Below are 22,644 nucleotides of genomic sequence, written 5' to 3'. Positions count from 1 at the left end.
AAGGAAGGGAGGAAGGGAGGAAGGGAGGAAGGGAGGGAGGGAGGAGTTACTAACAATGGGGATTTGTGGAAAGTGGTACAACTGAATCTTGAATAGTGCTAGAAGTTCCAAAAGGCAAAGGTGAAGGAGGTGGGGGCACTACTATAAGGCCATCAGAAAGAAGCACACCAAGTGCTGGATAAGACCCCCGACCCCCTTCCCACACCCCCAATCTTCCTTTCTGATTCCAGAGATAGCGATGGAAAAGACCTTGGCAATCAATCCAGATGGGCCTCCTCATTCTAGAGAGGAGGCCACCAAGGCCCAGAGAACTTGAGCCGCCTGCCCAGTGCTTTCTCCAACATCTCCCGCGGTGGAGACCACATTATGATCAGGGCAGACCCTTCTCTGAGTACACGCACAGCCTCCCAGTGCTCTAGTTCTCTCTTCACAGGCAGAGAACAGACCTCCTTGCATCTGGGCCTAAGACCAGGGAGGACAGCCCTATCCCAGCCCTGACGGTGTCTCCAAAACTTGACTTCCAGTTAAGAATGGTCTGATATCGGGGCTAACCAAGATATGGGAGAGGGAGCTCTATACACCTGTGTTGCATAATGTGTGTACATGTATGTATATTATGTGTCTGTGTCTGTGTATATACTGGGGATTCCAAAATTCTTAATGTAGTCTTAAGTCTTAGAAAAACTTGTGTGTGTGTGTGTGTGTGTGTGTGCATACGGCAGCTGGGTAGCTTAGTGCACAGAGCATTGGGCCGGGAGCCAGGAAGACCTGAATTCAAATCTAGACTCAGACATTTACTAGCTGTGTGGCCCTGGGGAAGTCACTTAGCTTTGGTTTGTCTTAATCCACCGGAGAAGGAAATGGCAAACCATTCTAGGATCTTTGCCAAGAAAACCATGGGGTTTGGTCAGTCCATGGGGTCATGCCCGAACAATTGAACAATAACAATGGCTACACACACACATATATAAATATACATGTGTTTATGTGTGTATATATTAAAATACATTTAAATCTATATAATTATATATTTATAATTTTGTTTATTTATATAAAATTTGTTTATGTGCATTTATGCATGTATGTTTATATGTTGGTATATGTGCATATATTTAAATATAAATATAATGTTTCTACATATACATATATGTGTATATATAGAAATGTATACTATAATATATGAGATATATTTATATATCATATCTAATATAGAAATCTATACAAATAACCATTAAACCCATCTATAGTGTCTCTAGGCAAAACTATGAAATATCACGGTTCTCTCTTTCATCCAAACACTTGTCCTTTCTTCCCCTATGGAACCCGACCCCCCTCCCTCACCCACTCCCCTAAACCCCCCTCTGTGCTCTCCTGTTCCTTCCCTCCCCTCTTCACAATCCAGATTTCCATTCCCTCATTGTCTTCCCCCAGCAATCTGACAATTGAATTTCCTCCATTACTAATTGATGCTGTTATCCCACCCCTCCCAGGGCCCCTGACCTTGGCAAACAGAGAGGGCAAGGCCTAATGGATCTCTAATGGTAGGTTTTCTGACACTGGGAAATGGACTGTGAGCATATTGGGGGACAAAGTGGCTTTCTTGGGGCGCTTCTTGTCATAGCTTCCTGGTCATCTTTCTTCCCAGCCTTCTTCTAAATTTTCCCATTCGCCTCCAGGGCACCCCTCGATCTTCTCCCAGGCTTCCAACCTCATTGTCACCCTCAGACCCCGTATCCAGTCCATGACCACATCTTGTCATTTCTCTCTTCATAACGCCTTTTGTCTCTACACCCCCTTCTCTCCACTCACACTGCCAGCACCCTAATCCTCAGGCCTTTATTGCCTCTCACCTGGAATACTGCAATTGTCTTTAAAAAAAAAAAAAATTAGAGACAGGAGGTCCTAGGTTCAAATTTGGCCTCAGTCACTTCCTAGCTGTGTGACCCTGGGCAAGTCACTTGACCCCCATGGCCTAGCCCTTACTGCTCTTCTGCCTTGGAGCCAATACATAGTATTGACTCCAAGATGGAAGGTAAGGGTTTAAAAAAAAAAAATTAAACCCTTGTCTTCCATCTTGGGATTTGTACTTAGAATTGATTCCAAGACAGTAGATCAAAGTTTTTGTCTTAATAATTTTGTATTTTCCCTTTTTAAGTGAATTTAAAAATTTTAATGTTTTCCTTTTTTAATTAAAAAAAGTTTTTCTCACTCTCACATATTATTTCTAAAAATCTTTACCTTCCCTCTTAGAATCAAAACTGTGTATCTGTTCTGAGGCAGAAGAATGGTAATAAGGGCTAAGCCATGGGATAGGTGACTTGCCTCAGGGGTCACCCAGGGAGAAAGTGTCTAAGGCCAGACTTGAACCCTGGACCTTCGGCCTCTAGGTCTGGCTCTCTCTATCCACTGAGCTACCTAGTTGCTCCTGCCTTTTAACTGATCTCCCTTGTCTCGGGTTTTTCCCACTCAGGCAACAATACTTACACTGTGCTCAAATGCTGGGGAAGCGGTTATAGGGAAGGGGTAGGAGGAGGGGAGGGAAAGAATATGATTCTTGTAACCAAGGAATAATATTCTAAGTAGACTAATTAAATAAAAATTTCCAAAAAAATAAAATAAAATAAAATGCTGGGGAAAGCAGAAAAAAAAAGGTCTTTGTCCTCAAGGAGCATATGCTATAATGGAGGAAGCAAAACCTAAATAATTAGGTTCATAAAACCAAGTCCTGATTAGATCATGTTTGTTTAAAAGTGGAAAGCCTTGGCCACTGGGGAGCCTGGGAATGGCTCTAGAAAAGTGAAGCCTTGACAGAAGCCAGGGAGATGGAGAGGTGGAGGTGATGGAGAGAAGCATTCCTGTCTCTTCTCCTCTCTGTGCCCATGTACTTTCTGACCATGTTGCCCCCACTCTTCAACAAACTGCTGAGACTCCCTAATACCTTCAGAATCAAAGCTGGGTGGCTCAGTGATAGAGAGCCAGACTTAAAGATGGGAGATCCAGGGTTCAAATCTGGCCTCAGATACTTCCTAGCTGTGTGACCCTGAGCAAGTCACTTAATCCCAATTGCCTAGCCCTTGATGCTCTTTTGCCTTGGAACTGGTAGTTCGTATCAATTCCAAAACAGAAGATATGGGTTCAAAAAAATAAAGAAGTCAATGTGAGTATAAATAAATAAGTAAATAAATAAATGGATAGATAGATAGATAGATAGATAGATAGATAGATAGATAGATGGATTGATAGATGGATGGATGGATGGATGGATAGATAGATAGATAGATAGATAGATAGATAGATAGATAGATAGATAGATAGATAGATAGATAGATAGATAGAGGGATGAATGGATGGATGGATGGATGGATGGATGGATAGATAGATAAATTTAAGGGAAGAAGAAAAGATACTTTGAATCTCATCTTCTTCAGGAGGCCTTTCCTAGTCTCCTCACCTGCTTTCCCCTTTAGATCACCTTTATCTATTCTGGATATATCTTTTATACACCTAATTATTTATGTACTACAGCCCTCATTAGGAGAAGAGATGTCAAACATTTGCTTGCAATGCAAGTACTGCAGGAAGAAGACTAAAATGTAATTGGTAGATATTTAGCAAAATAAAACTACAATAAAATATAGATAATATTACATTTTAAACTATTGATATAGGGCCACTAGGGATGCTTATGCGTTGTTTAGGGACTCATTTATTATTTCAATTTTATTAAAAATTTTATTAATGTATTTCTTACATTCCTATCTATTATCTTACTATCATTTCTAAGATAGAAGAGTGGCAAGGGCTGGTATTAAGTGACTTACCCAGGGTCATACAGCTAGGAAGTGTCTGAGGTCATATTTGGACCTGGGTCTTCCCAACTCCAGACCTGGCGCTCTATCCACTGAACCTCCTAGCTGCCTGAATGGTCCCTGTTTCTACTTGAGCTGGCCTAGAGTACTGAGAACCTTGTTAATCATTTCTTCTTACAATAACCTAATGACAGTCAGCTCCTGGAATGTGGAGGGAAGAGGGGAGGGAGAGAAAATGAGTCATGTAGCCATGGAAAAATATTTTAAAATAAATAAAATGTAAAAAAAAAAAATAACCTAATGAGTTAGGCACAAATGTTCTTACCTCCATTTTACAGATGAGGAAACAGAGAGCCAAGAAAGGGAAATGACTTGCCCAGAGTCCCATAGAGAGAAATGGGGCACTTGGATTTTGAAGGAGCTAAGAGTCATGGTGCCTGGAGAGCATCACGTCTCTGATCCAGCCTCAGACACTCACTAGCTTAGTGACCCTGGGCAAATGACTTAACCTTTCTCAGTTTCAGTTTCCTCATCTCCAGAATGGGGCTCTGTAATAGTACCCACTTCACAGAACTGTTAGGAAAATCAAAAGAGATAATAGGTGGAAAGCACTTTGCAAACTTTAAAGCACCACATATATGCATATATTCTAGAATATCTGTATATATTCTAGCTATTGTAACTCACCTGGGTTCTATGACTTCAAGTTTCCCTACTCTGACAGGAGAGAAGGGGCGAGATCATGACGTTGAGCCCTTTGGAGTAGGGGAAAGGGAAGTCCTCAGAAGGATGACTGGAAATGTGGGGAAAGATCACACAAAGGGACAATTTTGCCAAGGCTGACTCTAACTAGGGATGCAGGAAGGGAAACACATTTGCACGTAACACAGCTGTAGCTTTCCGTTGTGTCTGCCTCTTTCTGATTCCATGGACCATTCCATCCCTGGGGTTTTCTTGGCAAAGATACTGCAGTGGTTTGCTATTTTCTTCTCCAGTGGATTAAGACAAATGGAGATTAAATGACTTGCCCAGGGATGCACAGTTACTGAGCGTCTGATGCTGGATTTGAACTCAGGTCTTTCTGACTTGAGACCCAGCGCTCTATCCACTGAGCACCTCGTTAACTTATCTAAAAGGGCAAGCATGTGGGAAGCTTGGGTTTTGATTTCAGACAGTAGTGTCATGAGTTTCAGAGCTGGAGAGGACATCTAAATAGAAATGGAGCCAACCAGGAATTTTGATCCAATGGTCTCAAAAAATCAGTATCTGAATAGAGCTCTTAGAACTAAAATATAGAGAGAACTTTATCAAGTTTATAGGAATAAGATCATCCCCCATTTTGTGAATGGGTAAAAGATATGAACAGGGGGGAAGCTGGGTAGCTCAGTGTATTGGGAGCCAGGCCTAGAGATAGGAGGTCCTAAGTTCAAATTTGACCTCAGACACTTCCTAGCTGTGTGACCCTGGGCAAGTCACTTGACCCCCATTGCCTAGCCCTTACCACTCTTCTGCCTTGGAGCCAATACATAGTATTGACTCCAAGATGGAAGGTAAGGGTTTAAAAAAAAAAGATATGAACAGACAGTTTTGGGGTAAAGAAATCAAAGTGTTATGTAGGTATATGAAAAAATACTCAAAACCCTACTGAGTAGAGAAATACAGGTCAAAACAAGTCTGAGATACCTCACACCTCTCAGACTAACTAATACAACGAAAAGGGAAAGATAACATTACGTACAGCTATAGAATTAGTACTTGAAGAATGACTTGTGAATTTCCACCTCCAGAGGAAGAACTGATCAATACAAACCCAAAAGACATAATTAAGATATACACATCTTTTTATCATGTGACTCCTTCTGTGGTATCGAGAGGGGGAAGGAAGGGTAGAGATATATGGGAATAAATTCCATGTTTAATGCCACCCCCCAAAAATGTATTATCTGACCACTACTTGAAACCCTCCTGGGACAGAGTGTTTACTATCTTCCAAGGCAGCCTCTTGCATTTTTGTACAGCCTTCATTTTTAGAAAGCTTTTCCTTATATTTAGATGAAATCTGCATCCCTATAACATCCACCCATTGCTACCCATTCTGCCTTCTGGATCCCTGCAGAGCAAGCCTGATCCTTCTGCATGACAGCTGCTCCAACACTGAAAAAAACTGCTCATCTGCCCTCTCCTGCTTACTACAAATAGGTTTGGTCTTTCTGACAGTTCCCATAGGATATAGGTCCCTAGCCATCCTTGCCTCCCTCTGGATGTGCTCCAGCTTGTTAATTGATAAAGATAAGCATATTTAGGGGGCTGTCTACAGCCACTGCTGCCTGCACACTGGCTATCATCCTCAGTCTACTCCCACTAGAACTTTGGACTGTCCTGCCTGCCCCTGGATGCTCAGGCCCTGAGAGGGGAGTTCTTGCCTCTTCTTTCCCAGAACCAGACCTCGACACTCCTCTCCATCCCCACACCATCTCCCCACCCCTTTCATCTTTGTGTGTTATGTTGCCCCATTAGAATATAAATTCTCTGAGAGCAGGGACTATCCTACTTGCTTCTCTTTGTATCCTAGCACTTAGCCCATGCCTGGAACCTAAGAAGTTTTTAATAAATGCCCTATCTATCAATCTATCTATTCATCTATCTATCAATCTATCTATTCATCTATCTATCAATCTATCTATTCATCTATCTATCAATCTATCTATTCATCTATCTATCAATCTATCTATTCATCTATCTATTAATCTATCTATTCATCTATCTATTCATCTATCTATCTATCTACTTGTCTGTCTGTCTATCAATGTCTATTAATCTGTCTATATGTCTATTTGTCTGTCTATTGATCTATCTATCTGCCTATTGATCTGACTGCCTGTTTCTTTCTGTCTAATCTGTCTGTCTGTTCATTCATCTATCTACTGATCTTTTCTATCAAACTGTCTATATATCTGTCTGTCAGCCTGTCTATCTCTCTATGTCTTGGTCTAACAATCTATCTGCCTATTTAACTATCCATATATGTATTGATCTATCAATGTATGTCTCTATCTAGCCATCCATCTATTTGTCTGTCTGTCTGTCTACCTGTATCTATCTGTCGATTAATCTGTCTATTGATCTATCCATCTGTCTAATTATTCATCTCTCCTCTCTCTCCCTCTCCATCTCTCTCCTCTCTCTCTCCCTCTTCCCCCTGTCTCTCTGTCTCTGTCTCTCTCTCTCCATCTCTCTCTGTCTCTGTGTCTGTCTGTCTGTCTGTCTGTCTGTTCATTCATCTATCTACTGATCTTTTCTATCAAACTGTCTATATATCTGTCTGTCAGCCTGTCTATCTCTCTATGTCTTGGTCTAACAATCTATCTGCCTATTTAACTATCCATATATGTATTGATCTATCAATGTATGTCTCTATCTAGACATCCATCTATTTGTTTGTCTGTCTGTCTACCTGTATCTATCTGTCGATTAATCTGTCTATTGATCTATCCATCTGTCTAATTATTCATCTCTCCTCTCTCTCCCTCTCCATCTCTCTCCTCTCTCTCTCTCCCTCTTCCCCCTGTCTCTCTGTCTCTGTCTCTCTCTCTCTCCATCTCTCTCTGTCTCTGTGTCTGTCTGTCTGTCTGTCTGTCTGTCTCTCTCTGTATATGTATATGCTTGGCCATAGAGCTATATGTATGATGCTATTTCTAACCAGTTGGATGTGAAAGTTAAGGGGGAAGGAAAGAGGTTCACACAGTGACGCCTGCACTACTGGGTACTGAATTGCATTATGTGTGTAGGCAGGGTGAAGAGCAGGGCATGAGGACATGCTGGGCCATTGGATAAAGGGCAAAGAGTAAGCCTAGATCTGGGTAAGGATAGTGAGACTTCAGGATGGGAAGGGAGTCTCCCCTGCCACTCAGAAACTTGGTCAAGACTCTTAGCCTCACCTTGGGACAATGGAGTCAGGCCCTCCTCCCTCCCTGCCTACTGATACCCTCTGCCCTGGGGCCATGGGCCAGACTCTTAGACAGGCTGAGCTGAGCACCAGGCAGCTGGAATGGGCCAGCTCAGATTTCAGGTTTCAGATGAGCTATTCCACCCCCCCCCAAAACCAGAATGGGTGTGTAGATCTAATTACAGGGACATTCAACCCCAGCACCCAGTTCTAGGGTCTGGCTTCAGAGTCCAGCAGGCATTGCTCAGGGTTTTTGGAGACTGGAGGAATGGGAGACAGGAAAAGGCACAATTTTTTCTTAGAGCTCCCCACAATGCATCCTACCACTGCCTCAGACCTATTTGGCCCGTGCCCACCTCTCTCTTTCTCCTCCTCTGTCCTTCCATTCTGACTCTGGATCTCTGTTGGTCTCTTCCTTTTCTGTCTGCTTCTTTTTGAGTCTGTCAGTCTGGCTTTATTTTTTTGCTAATCTCCCTTTTGTCACTTTAGGTCTCTTCTTGTGTCTATATCAATCCATGCCTTCCCATTTCTGTCCATCTCTTTCTCTGTGCCTTGCTTTTTCTCTCTTCAAATCTTTCTCTGGCTCTCTCTGGCCTTGCTCATATCCCTTTCTCTATTGAGCTATCCCTTCCACATTGAAGTGCCCCTCAAGATTTGGAAGATCCATGAAAAACTTTTTGGCTCTTCCTTCATACCAGAGAAGTCTGATTTTTTCTTTTTCTCTTATAGGGTGTTTACAGTACCTTACTGTAAAATTGGGGTTATTTGGTCATAAGCTGCTCATATGTCATTGTTAACATTTCTAGACTTTTGTGTCTTGTCCCCTGGCTTGCCCGTTCTTTTCACAAAGTTTAACTTTTTGCTTAGTTTAACTTTAAAAAAAATCGTGCATATTTATGGTATTAAAAGATAAAATATGCTGTTCCATAATGCTATACATATGTTGTATTCATTTCTGAGTTTCTAAACGTTTCTGTGTCATCTGATGGTCTTTGAGTGTCCTCTCCAGCTTCCATAAAACAATCTGGCCTCAGACACTTCCCAGCTGTGTGATCCTGAGCAAGTCACTTAACCCCCATTGCCTAGCTCTAACCACTCTTCTGCCTCTTCTGCCAATACACAGTATTGATTCCAAGATGGAAGGTAAGGGTTATAAAAAAAAATTCTTATGCTGATCGGTGATATACTAGCATGAGGAAAGCTGCAACTTGGAAGAGATACCTGTATTTCCCATTCCTTTTCCCAACCTATTCCTCCCCTTCAACTTAGAACTGCAATATGATTTCCAAGGCCACTCTCATATTTTGTGTTTGTGAATGAACCAAAGACAGATAGGGTGATGGAGAGAGGCCTGAGTTGGCCAGAGAGGAAGTATGGTGTCCTGAAAAGGACCCAAGAGCCAGTACTTCTCAGCTAGGTAACAACAAATAAGACACTTCTGTAAGAGTGGGTTGCAAAAGGGGGAAAAGATGGAAGAAGAATTTTGCAAGAAGAGTTGAGCGACAGCAATGATGGTTGGAAGCAGAGGATGCTGGGAAAGAAGAGAGACTAGGCAAAGATCCGTGGAGAATTCTGGGCTTTTGGAGCAGAGACCTAGAACAAGCAGGAAGCAGTTTCCTTGCTGGGGACCTCACTAAGAGCTATAGAAGGATTCATCTGTACTTCGTCCAGAAATTACTTCTGCCAAGTCATTTCATCAATCTGATACCTCAAGGACCACCTCAGTAGAGTATCAGACTCTTCAGACTCAAGAAGGTCTCTCCCTTTGCCTTTTTGCACCTGTTCTGACTATTCCTTAGCCCTGTTTTACTATAAGTAGTTTGGGAGAATTAGTGGGATGGGACAGAGAAACTCAAGTTGGCTGGACAGCTACTTGAGTGATGGACCGTATTTAGAGGGACAAATCAGGGACCCCGACTCCCTCTTTCCAACTCCCCTACTTGCCTTATAATCCTAGTACATTAAACCTTTTACTTAGCAGTCAGATATTCTTTCGAGTGATATATTCTTAGAGCTTTGGGAAGGTAACTTGCTGAGACTATAGATCAGCCTTAACAGAGAGCAGCCAAGACCCCTCCCCTGCTGAGTCAAGGACACGGGGGGGGGGGGGGGGGGGGAGGGGGGGATTTGTCTCCTTGATCTCTTTGTGCCAGAAAATATGAGGGTATCCCCTGGTTCACCTGATAGTGGAGACCTTCCTTTAACTCCCCATCACCCATTCACTACAGGGGATCCCCTATTACCTGTGCAACACCTCTTGCCAGCATCACCTAGGAGAGGAAGGAGGGTAGGAGTCTACTCATCAGGGCTCCTATCTCACTATACTCTGCTGCCTTTCACAGTAAGCTCCCTTTAGTACTTCACTATAATAACATCAAAAGTATAGTTAATATACAATCATTATACTTCCCATCAGCTCTTCCTTCTCCACCAGCCCTGGGCAAAAATGAGTAGGATGGTGGAGAAGGAAGAGCAGATAGGAAAGAGCACTGGGTCCAGTTATTAACTTCTAATGTTATTATAGTGAAGTCCTAACACTTCTCAATGGGAAGAAGAGTTATAGTGATAATAGTGATGACCCCTCTCCCCAAGAAGGCTGAGGATGAAGAAAATAGCCTCTAAAATCCTTTCTGTCTCTAAATCTATGTCTTACTTATCTTTTTATTTCATATCATATCTTAAACACAGCAGATTTTAGTAAATATATGTTGCTTAATTAATGGACTCTGTCCCTCATTTCCTCCCTTAGGTTATACCCCCTTTCTAAATTTTATCAGTCTAAGGTTCACTGAAAAGGCTACCTAATTACCTTCTCCCAGGAGAGAAATCTGTTTGGTTACTGCTTTAGTGACATTTCTCAGACCTGGAGATTTTCAAGACTGAGTCCACAGTTAGATATTGCTATCAGTTGGTGTTGGGAGCAAACTCCTAGCCACTTCCTCCAAGTTTCTTCCCCTCCATTCCTGATAATACAGAAACAAACTATTAAAAGTGAATTGGGGGATAAAAACTAAAGTAGAGATCCTAAAAACTAAGAGAGAACTTAATAAAATTGAAAGTGAAAGAACTGTTGAATTAATAAACAAGACTAGAAGCTGGTACTTTGAAAAAACTTTGAAAAAATAAAATAGATAAAGCATTGCTTAATCTAATTAAAAAAAGGAAAGAAGAAAACCAAATCAACAGTATTAAAGATGAAAAGGGAGACCTCACCTCTAATGAGGAGGAAATTAAATCAATCATTAAAAACTATTATGCCCAAATATATGGCAATAGGTGATGTGGATGAATATTTACAAACATATAAATTGCCTAGATTAACAAAAGAAGAAATAGAATATTTAAATAACCCCATATCTGAAAAAGAAACTGAAAATGCCATCAAAGAACTCGCTAAGAAAAAATCCCCAAGACCAGATGGATTCATAAATGAATTCTATCAAACATTCAAAGAACAACTAATCCCAATATTATACAAACTATTTGACAGAATAAGCAAAGAAGGAGTTCTACCAAATTCATTTTATGACACAAATATGGTACTGATCCCAAAGCCAGGCAGGTCAAAAACAGAGAAAGAAACTTATAGACCAATCTCCCTAATGAATATAGATGCAAAAATCTTAAATAGGATACTAACAAAAAGAATCCAGCATGTGATCAGGAGGGTTATTCATTATGATCAGGTGGGATTTATACTAGGAATTCAAGGATGGTTCAATATTAGGAAAACCATCCACATAATTGACCATATTAACAAGCAAATCAACAAAAATTATATGACTATCTCAATAGATGCAGAAAAAGCCTTTGACAAAACACAACCCTCATTCCTATTGAAAACACTAAGAAAGTATAGGAATAGAAGGGCCTTTCCTAAAAATAAAATAAACAGTATAAAAGTGATTTGGGGGAAAGAGATAATAAGGAAAAAGACTTGTACAAAGATATTTATAGCAACATTCTTTGTGGTGGCAAAAACATTGGAAAATGAGGGGATGCCCTTCAACTGAGGAATGGCTGAACAAACTGTGGTATATGTTGGTGATGGAGTACTAGTGTGCTATAAGGAATAATGAACTGGAGGCATTCCATGGGAACAGGAACGACCTCCAGAAAATGATGCAGAATGAAAGGAGCAGAACCAGGAGAACATTGTACACAGAGACTGATACATTGTGGTCCAATCAAATATAATGGACTTCTTTACTGACAGCAATGCAATGATCCAGGACAATTCTGAGGGACTTATGAGAAAGAACCCTATCCACATCCAGAGGAAGAACTGTGGGAGTAGAAACACAGAAGAAAAACAACTTCTTGGTCACATGGGGGGATGTAGATTCTAAATGATCACCCTAATGCAAATAGGAATAATATGGAAATATATCTTGATCAATGATACATATAAAACCCAATGGAACTGCTCATTGGCTATGGGAGGGGGGGGAGGGAAAGAATATAAATCATGTAACCATGGGAAAATATTCTAAATTAATTAAATAAATAAATGAAATTTTAATTTTTTAAAAAAGTGAATGGGGGGATGGAGTACAGCTAGGTGGCTCAGAGACAATACACAGTACACAGTATTCATTCTAAGACAGAAGGTAAGGTTTTGGGGGGTTTTTTGAAAAGTGAATTGTTCTGTGCCAAAAGAAACTAACAGGGGCCGACTGGATGGCTCAGTGGTTTGAGAGACTGACCTAGAGATGGAAGGTCATGGGTTCAAATATGGCCTCAGACACTTCTAGCTGTGTGACTCTGGACAAGTCACTTAACCCCCATTGCCTAGCTGTCACCACTCTTCTGCCTTAGTATCAATACACAGAGCATACTCTTTTTCACTTTAGTTTATTTGTGTTTTTATTTGAGGGTTTGGGTTTTATATGCATATTCCCATACAACAAACAATTACCAATATAGAAATGCATTTTGCATGTTCATACATGTATAACCCAGACCAAATTGCTTATTATCCTCTCCAGGAGTGGGGAGGGAAGGGAGGGAGACAATTTGGATCTTATAATTTTAGAAAACATATGTTGAAAATTGGTGTTCCATGTAACTGGGAAAATAAAATATTTTTTAGAAAGAATCAATATGTAGTATCAATTCTAAGACAGAAGCTAAGGATTAAAAAAAGGGGGGGGCGTGAAGAAAGCCTCTGAACTCTTAATAGCCTGACCCAGCTATCCCCCAAATGACCATAAACCCTCAATGAGGTTTGAATTCTTAAAAATGTAAAGATACTCTAGTATCCCCCAATAATCATAGCAGCATTTAATTGACACCCCAAACTAGACCAAGAAAGGGCCTACCAGTTGGGGAAAAGACTGAACAGATTGTGGCCTTTGCATATAAATGGGATGCTATTGTCATGGAAAATCACAAATGTGAGGTGTTCAGAGAAGTACCCAGAGTGAAGAAGGGAGATAAGAGCTGTATATCCAATGATTTAAATAATCCAAATGAAAACAATGCAAAAAGATAGTTGGACCTTGAGTAACTGTAATAGCCTAAAGACAAGACCAAGAACAGACTGAGTCTTTGCTGCACTGGTTTTCTTTATGGCAAAGAAGATGAAGTTCAAATAGAGCCATGTTTGGGTGAATGGACAGGGATGGGGTGAGACCTATCCAAGAATAGCGGATATCAAAAGAAAAGGCTGGGGGCAGCTAAGTGGTTCAGAGGATAGAGAGCCAGACCCAAAGATGGGAGGTCCTGGGTTCCAATCTGGCCTCAGATACTTCCTAGCTGGGTGACCCTGGACCAGTCACTTAACCCCCATTGCCTAGCCCTTACCACTCTTCTGCCTTGGAATCAATACACAGTATTGATTCTAGGATGGAAGGTAAGTTTTTCTTTAAAAAAGAACAGGTATACATGAGTCATTTTTCAAAGTGAAAGGTCATGGATTATTTGTACACAAGAGAGGGACCTAGTACTCTGCACCCTGGGCCCCAATTCAATCTAAGACAAAGAGGGAACCCAGGAGAGCAGCCCCATCCCCTAGAGGTCATAAAAGGGTGGCTGGATGGCCGATGTTAAGGGATATGAGAGAAGGGATTCCATTGCAAATGGAGAATGGACTGGGTTCTTTCCAATTCTTGAGATTCTGAATCTATGAATTAAGGAAGAAGATTGTAGAGATCCAAGGCCACTGGAAGGCATCTAATGACAGAATCATGGAGCTTGGCGAGGGCTTGTGGACAACTACCTGAGAGAGTGGATGGGGCCATTCCTTTCTCAGGAACTTAAAGTGTGGCAAAGAGAATTAGGCAAAAAGTACTGCTGACTTAGGGATATATAGGAAACTCATTTAGAGTTGGGGAACAAGATAAAGGACTCTACGCTGAGGGGAGATTTAAATAGATTTATCCCCTACACTGGACTGGATGTTCTCTTTTACCCTAAAACAGAGAAAGCCAAGTTGGGAGTCTGCCACAGAGCTCAGGATGAGTGGAGTGGGGAGTGGGGAGGCAGGAATGGAGGAATGACTGTGCTTCATCTGGATAGCATCATTCTCTGACTATGTACCAATCTCTGTTTTCCCATCTCTGACATGGAAATGGATTATATCAGGAAACAAAAAATTATTGCCTCTCCAATCAGATTACCCTTCCTATCTCCAGTAAGACTGGACCTCCCCAAGGGGAACACTTAGTCTTGCTCTTATGCTGAGTCTGTGGTCAGTCTCTCTCCCTATATTTTGAAAGGGGAAGATCTCCCCTTATCCTTCTTATTCTCTTATTTACTTTTTTAAAACTCTTACCTTCTGCCTCAGTATCAGTTTTGGGACAGAAGAGCAGCAAGAACTAGGCAATCAAGCTTAAGTGACTTGCCCAGGATCACACAGCTAGGAAGTATGTGAGAATACATTTAAATCCAGGTCCTCCTGACTCCAGACTTAGTATTCTTTCTACTGGGCTACCTAGCTGCTCCCTTCCCTTTCTTTTAGAGACTTGCAGCAATATATTATAAGTGGAAAGAGAATAGAACTATAGGATTTTTGCATTGAAAGGAGACTTTGAGATCATTCATTCCAAACCTTTCTTTTTTACCACTGAGGAAACTGAGCCCCAGAGAGGTTCAATAACTTCCCTAGAGTGATGCAAGTTGCCCAAAATGGCAGGTATGAGGTATAAGCCCATGTCCTTTGACTATACATCTAGTCATCTAGTACTCTTGTCATTAAAACATTGTTATCCTCTGCCTTGAGTCAAGCTATTTGACTTTGGGTAAATGACTTTCCTTTATGAGCCTCAGTTGTCCCATCCTTAAATTGGGGCAATGGGCTTTAGTTCATGCTAATCATCGTTCATTCATCATGATGTTGTGGGAAGGGCAATAGTGTTAGTCTGGAGATCTGGGCTCAAATTCTAGGTCTGGCCCTCACCAGCTAGGTGATCTTGGACCAAATACTTCTCATCCGACCTAACTCACGCTATCTGTCTAGCCCCAAACCATGCTTCACATCCATCCCCTTTGGACATCGGACCATCTGCCCTGATGCCCTGAATGCTGTCTTCTCCCCATCTCCCCTCCTAGTTTTCCACCCCTTGCTCTGGGGATGGTAACTGATTCATTACAATCACTGTTTCTGGAAAGGGCATGGCTTTCCTCACCATTCTTTTGACCCCCCCAGACCAAAGGTCCCTTCCATTGCCGCCATTGCCATAGCTGCTGCCTTCCCCTGTTAGTATGTAAGCTCCTTGAGGGTGGAGGCCATCTCTCATTGGCATTTGTATGCCTTGAACCTAGAACAGTACTTGGCACACAGTAGGCATTTAAAAGATTTTCTATTCCTTTATTCATCCATCTATTCATTTCTGGACCCGTTTGCCTCTTAGAAGGACTTTAGCTCATGCTGTTTGTCAGAGCTGGAATTGATTAGCATAAGCTAATGTCCATTGCCCTAATTTAAGGATGAGACAACTGAGGCTCCTGAAGGAAAGTGACTTATCCAAGATCATGTGGCTTATTAGTTTAGAACCAGGACCCCAGGCAGAGGACCTTAATGGGATTTAGTGACAGGAGAACTAGAGGTGTAGTCCGAGGGCATGGGCTTATACCTCATACCTGCCATTTTGGGTAACTTGCATCACTCTAGGCAAATTATTGGACCCCTCTGGGGCTCGGTTTCCTCAGTGGTAAAAAAAGAAAGTGGTTAGACTGAATGAACTCAAAGTCTCTTTTCAGGGCAACATTTCTTCATCTACAAAAGGAGGATAATAAATGAGCCCTCCCTCACCTCCTTAAAGGACTAGTTTGTGGAGAGCCCCTGGAAGATCTTCCAGGGAGGATGCTGTGACGACAGAGGTCAGAATACAAGTGGTTCTCCTTGCCAGCCTCTCTTCTAAACTCCAGATCTGGACAGCAACAGGCCCAGGTGTTCCCAGAGTCCTGGACCTGGGCTTAGCCCACCCCACTGCCCTCATCATAGCGCTGGACTCTCCGAGCTGGACCCACTGGCCTCTCCTCTTTCCCGACCTGTCTGTCTCCCTCCCCTTTCCCTTTCCCTGTCTCGGCCTGCCCACCATCTGTCTTACCTCCACCAGCTGGCTCCCTGCCAAGGCAAAAGCCAGAGAGAGCACCCCGAAGCCCAGGGCTGAAAAGGGGCTGAGGAAGGGCGGACGCCTCATGATCTTCTTGTCTTGCTCCCACATCCTGGCTGTCTCCTGCCAGCTCTCCTGCTCTCCCTGCTCACCTCACCCCGGCCAGAGCCTAGGCCTGCCCTGTGATGAATGGCCTTAGGGGGAGGGCTGGCTGCTTACCAGACTCTGGCTATCTCTCCCTCCTCACTACCCCCCCCCCCCCAATCAGCAGCCGTCTCTGCAGCCGCCTGCCGCCTGCCGACTGTCCAGTGGCTCAGGCCCAGTGGGGGTGGGGAGAATCATTTATTCATCAGGGAGGTGGCAGGGTATCCTGTTCCCTGGGAAGGAGGGGTGGGGGAAGCTGAGAGGAACATGGGAGAGCGATTTCAGCCAGAGATGGAGACTTGTGGCTGGGGGTCCTGGATGCGGCCTGGGCTCACTCCCTGACCTTGGACAAGCTCCTCCCTTTCTCCGGCCTCAGTTTCCACATCGATAAAATAGACCTGTTCGACTCAATGCGGAGTTTTCTTCCTACTCAGAAATGTTGTGTTCTCTTGCACGGGGGTCTCTCGGGGGCTGGTATTGAATGTTCTGGTCCTCAGGACTTGGGGTTTTGATATTATACCTTCTATAGCCTGGGTTCCAAGTTCCAAGATCTGACATTCGAGGCTCTATTTCCTAAGGCGCCCTCCAGCTCGACAGTCTATATTGTATTTTCTCACCTCTGACATGCTATGATTTGATGAGTTTTTAGCCTCAGGATGAAGCACTCTAGCCCAAGCTGGTCCAGAAGTCCAAGTGGCCGAGGATCAAAGCTCCCTGAGAAGCCCCTCTTCACAAAGGAAGCTCTTCCAGGGCTCAGACCCCCAAAGGCTCCATGGGATGGGGAAATGTGCTTATCTATACTATCCTGCAAGGGGAAGAAAGTCCCAGTGGCTGCCCATACCTCCACTGGGGGGGTGTGGAGAGGGAAGTGTCACTGCCCATCTCACAGCCCATGAATTCTCTGCTCCTGAGCGATGGGGGGAGGAGTCTGTAATTGGTCGTCATGGCAATCAGCATCCTACACTGAGCTCTCCTTGGCTGTCCGGCCCCAGCTTTGGTCACCCTGGAATCTGGCCAGGATTCTGGAGAGGAGGGAGGGAAATGGGTGCTGGAGAGCTCAGATAGCTCAGGGGAGGAGGAGCGCGGAGAGAGAGTGTTCCTGACAGATCCAGCACTGTCTACACAGACTGGGCAGTGAAACTCCATGGGTTGAAGGAGGATAAAGTTCAGGGCAAGATTCACCTCTGAGTTTCCATACCCACTCATGGAGCCCTAACCCTAGTCATAGACTGGTTCATGGCCTGGGAACACTGGGAAAGAAACTATAAATATAACAAACGTGGTTAAACTGTAGAGCCTTCAGTAATGACTCATCAGTCATTAAATATGGGAGAGAAACCCAAAGTGCCAGTTCTCTAACTCATGGCAATGTGGTCCTTTTAATGACAAATCTTTATTAAAATATATGAGAAAGACAGACAGACAGACAGAGAGACAGAGACAGAGACAGGGAGAGAGGAGAGAGAGAAACAGAGAGAGGGAGGGAGGGAGAGAGAATATAAGCACAAATAATATGGCCCTTTTAAGAGGCAAGTAGGCAGAGTAGGCTACTACAGAACAACTTGTTCTCCACCTTCTCCAGATCATCTTGAACTTTTTACATAATTAAAAAAATCTAGAATCTGGATTCTATTGTTTTAATTCATGGCAATACCACTGTGCAGGAATAAATTATATTTTTAATGTGGCCTAGAATAGCATTTAAATAAAAAAGGACCCAAAAATGGATCCAATACCAATGAGGAGACTACTGAAATAATAAGAGGTCAGGAGGGGCTAATGTTGGGATGGTGTTCAAGAGAGTAAAGAGAATGTGTGGACATGAGCGATATTATGGAAATAGAATAGATAAGACTTGGCATATTCTAATTAGAATTATATTTATCTACACCCAAGCTTTATGTCCCTCAGTTCACTTTAATTTCACTCAGTACAACAAATGTGTTAAGGACCTACAATTTATTGCAACCTATGTATGGTGCTGGGAATACAAAGATGAAAATCAACAGATTCCTCCCCTTGAGAAGCTTACAAAGTGAGAGGGGTGGGGGGTATGCACACTCAGAGACATCCTGTGATTATAAACAAACAAACAAATAAATAAATAAATAAGAGATAAGTTTAAAAAGAATGTTTTTATTTTATTTTTACATGTAAAAACAATTTGTAATATTCATTTTCTTCCATCTTTGAATTTTGAATTCTCTCTTCCCCCCCTCATTGAGAAGGTAAACACTTTGATAGAGAGTATATGTATGCAGTCATGCAAAACATATTTCCATATTAGTCATAGCAATTAATAAGTTTTTTAAAGTTTATAAGTGGGTCCCAGAGTTTACCATCTGAGTCCCTCCCCTTAAGTGGGAACTTAAGCATAGAGAGAATGAAGAGGGAACATCATAGGGAGCATTTATATAACACTAGAAAATTAACCGAGCACTGTACATACATTAGATCAATTGGTCTTCAAAACAATGCTGGAAGGTAAATGTTATTATTAGCCCTATTTAACAAAAGAGGGTACGGAGATGAAAAAGGTTGAGAGACTTGCTTTGCATCACTTAGTGTTTGACACAGGATTTGAACTCGTCTTTTTGACACCAAGTCCAACACTCTATCCACTGCACCACCTAGTTGTCTAAACATTTATAATAAGGAGCTGGGGTGAGGTGAACCTTGGGTGTCTACCCCTGGTCATGCTCTCTTGGACTCTCACTCTTCTCTTGGTGTTGATCCTCAATCCACCACAAAAACACTTCATCTTTTCCAAATGTTCCATGGGATATTTGCAAGATTTTTCCTGAAGGTCTTATAGTCCGGTGGAAAAACTTGTGGGAGGTCGTAGGATGACTCTGGACTTGCTTAATACGCAGCTGGGGAAGCAAAGGCATAGGATGTCCAACCTAATGCCCCACAATCTCATTCCCAAACCAGTGATTGCAAGTTCTTCTGCAGAATCAGGCTACTATTCATGGAGCACTGGCACCATCTTGTGATAAAAGTGTGAGTTGCTGCCATAGAACTCAACAAAAAATCAAGCTCAGAGATCAGTGATTTCTGGACTTTTATTGACTTTGTATCTCTGAGCACATACACTCAGTAGAGTTTTACTTCTTTACAGGTTATATGCATGCTATTCTGATAATTATGCACATAACCACATATATAAAAATAGAAATTAAAATGGTAGGATAAAAATAAAATAAACTTTTGCAAATGACATTTTCTTTATTAATGGTACATTACCCTTTTCCTTTTATAAAATATTGTTATTAATAATGATGTCTTGGAAAGAATAATGTAATTTAATAACCTTCATTTTATTTTATTTTCAAAATTTTTATTTAGAATGTTTTTCCATGATTACATGATTCATGATGCCCCCTTCCCAAAGCTAGCAAGCAGTTCCACTGGTTTATACATGTATTATTGTTCAAAGAATATTTGTGTTATTCATATTTGCAGTAGAACAATTCTTTAACATCAAAACCCTAATCATATCTCCATCAACCCATGTGATCAAGCACATGTTTTTCTTCTGTGTTTCTGCTCCCACAGTTCTTCCTCTGGATGTGGATAGTGCTCTTTCTCACAAGTTCTTCTGGATTGTCCTGGGTCATTGCATTGCTTCTGGTAGAAAAGTAATAGCCTTCATTTAAAAAAAATATATCATTTTAATATGTTGTGGCACAGCAGTAAGAAGGAGAAGAAGGAAAAGAAGAGAAGGAAAAGAAAGAGGGAAGAAGGGAAGGATGAGGAGGAGGAAGAGGAGGAGAAGACCTCGTTTTTGGTTGCATTTCTGATCATAACAGTTGTTTTTCATTGCCACTGAAATTTATCATGAGGATCATGGAATTTGACACATTTTCTCCCCTCTGACAGGGGTCATGCAATGGCTCACTGTGTATGCAGGAAGCCCACTTTGGAGATTATAAGATCATAGAAGTTAGAATGGGAAGAGACTTTAGAAATCCAGTGCAACTCCCTTATTTTACAGATGAGAAAATGGAAGGCAACAGAGTTTAAGCACCTTGATCGAGGTCATTGAGGCAGTAAATGTCAGAAAGTGGGGATTTAAAATCAGCTCCTCTAACTCCAGTTCCACTAACTCTTTCCACTAGATGTGTGCTTTGGTCCTTAAATTCCTAGACCGTGGAGAATAAGGAGGCATGAAGGAGAATGCCTTTGTCGTCTGCTGGTTTTTTTTTCCCCTTGGACTGTCTTTTCCTGAAACTTAGGGCCTTTGATATCATAACCTCTGACTAAACTCATCTATTCTGAAACAAAAAAACAACCCCAAAACCTTCTTTGGTCCCCTTCCGTGCACCTTCCTTCAATCCTCTGTGGAGCTTGTTACTCCCTTAGGCCTAACTCCAAACCAGAGATTCTCAACCCTCTTTGTGCCAAGGATCCTTTGGGCCAATCAGATGAAGCCTGTGACTCCTCCTCCGAATAATGTTTGCAAATGCATAAAATAAAGTTTGGAGGATTACAAATAGATAATTATATAAGTTTAAACAAAAATGTTCAGGGATTCCTGGTTAAGAAGACCTGCTCAGACTTTTTTCTGTTACCATTCCCAGGTCTGACCCCTAGCTGGGGTAGTGCATTCAGTCCTGGGAGAGTTTCAGAAAGGGCAATGACAAACTTGAGCAGGTCCAGAGGAGGGCAATCAGAATAGTGAAGAGACTAGAGGCCCTGACACAGGAGGACCATTTCAAAAAACTGATGGCGTTTAGCCTGGAGAACAAGAACCTGGAGTGCAGGTTCTTGTATTTGGCCACCATGTTTCTTCCTGTGTTTTCCCTAGTATTCATGGGATAAAAACCAAACTCTTTCACTTGGCACTTTTAACTTTAGGCTATACTATTCCCCTATGCACACTCCCTGTTTCAGCCTGTCCAGCCCCTCATTGTCTCTGCCACATGCGATGGCCATTTCTACCTTTACTACTTTGTTCATAAGTGCATGATATCTGAAACCCCTTCCTTTTTCTTTTTCGCTAATCTGTATCCATTTACTCTTTCAAGAGAAAAAAAAACATTAAAAAACTAATCTTATAGGAAGTCTCCTTAGATTTACCTGAATTATCACCAATCATCCCTTTAAGTGTAAACATTTTCACTTTATAATATGTCGCTTTTTAATTATGAGAAAGCTGATCTCCTTCAGCTAAGCTATAAATAAATTCCCTTTGGGCAGGTGCCATGTGAAAGGTGATGAACTGTAATGGTAACTGCACTGGTCCAGGAATCAGGACCTCTGGGCTTGAATCTTAGCACCACTAATTTTGAACAAGTCATTCCCCTTTCTGCATGAGTCTCTTTATCTGTAAAATAAGGATAATACTACACATGGCCTCTGCACCCTTTCTTTAAAGATCATTTATTTGTCTGGCTTGTTAATTGCATCCACTCCCCTAAGGATAGCCACCAGCTCTCCTTACAAGTACCAAGGCTCACAAGGTTCAAGAATAATTGTATTTACAAGTTAAGGGGTATTGATTTGGAAAAACCTAACAAAATGTGGTATATAAATATGATAGAATATTACTGTGCCACAAAAAATGATGTCTATGAAGAGTATGGGAAAATATATGAACTAACACTGACTGGTTACAAGAAACAGGAAAGTGATATACAATGATTACAACAGTGTAAATTGATAAAATAAAATCCCCAAACTTAATATATAAATAAATATAAACTTAAACTATATAATTATAATGACCATAGTTGCCCCCAGAGAAGAGATTAAAAAATTGTATCTTCTTTGCAATAGTAGGAAAACAATATTCACTGATGTGCTAGTTAGTTGCTTTCTCGTTTTTTAAACCCTTACTTTCCATCTTGGAATCAATACTAAGTATTGGTTCCAAGGCAGAAGAGTGGTAGGGGTTAGGCAATGGGGGTTAAGTGATTTGCCCAGGGTCACGCACCCAGAAAGTATCTGAGGTCAAATTTGAACCCAGGACCTCCTGTCTTTAGTCTTGGTTCTCAATCCACTGAGCCATCTCACTGCCTACAAGCATGCCTTTTATTATGAACTCCATGTCTCTTTTTCAAGAACAAAACTAGTTCAAGTTTAGAGAAACTCACCAAAGTCATGAATTTTGTGGGTTTGGCAACTCTTTCTAGGAGGAGTTATCTCCTAGAAAGAGTTGCAGTGGCAATGGTGGATGGGGTTC

General features: G+C 41.8%; 1 protein-coding gene across 2 annotated transcripts in view; it reads right to left on the bottom strand.

Moving 5' to 3' along the window:
- TMIE (transmembrane inner ear) overlaps window positions 1-16,571 on the bottom strand; it is a 39,185-nt gene extending 22,614 nt beyond the window's left edge. The window contains exon 1 of one of the 2 annotated variants that reach the window (XM_007499749.2): window positions 16,308-16,571. In XM_007499749.2, the coding sequence (XP_007499811.1) occupies window positions 16,308-16,424 (117 nt within the window). In that variant the 5' untranslated portion in view covers window positions 16,425-16,571. The remainder of the gene's footprint in view (window positions 1-16,307) is intronic. The other variant, XM_007499748.2, reaches the window with a different exon arrangement.
- Between the last annotated feature and the right edge of the window lie 6,073 nt (window positions 16,572-22,644).

The sequence above is a fragment of the Monodelphis domestica genome, chromosome 7 (genome assembly GCF_027887165.1).
Source record: "Monodelphis domestica isolate mMonDom1 chromosome 7, mMonDom1.pri, whole genome shotgun sequence".
Lineage (NCBI taxonomy): Eukaryota > Metazoa > Chordata > Mammalia > Didelphimorphia > Didelphidae > Monodelphis > Monodelphis domestica.
This window is presented reverse-complemented; position numbering and strand designations above follow the sequence as displayed.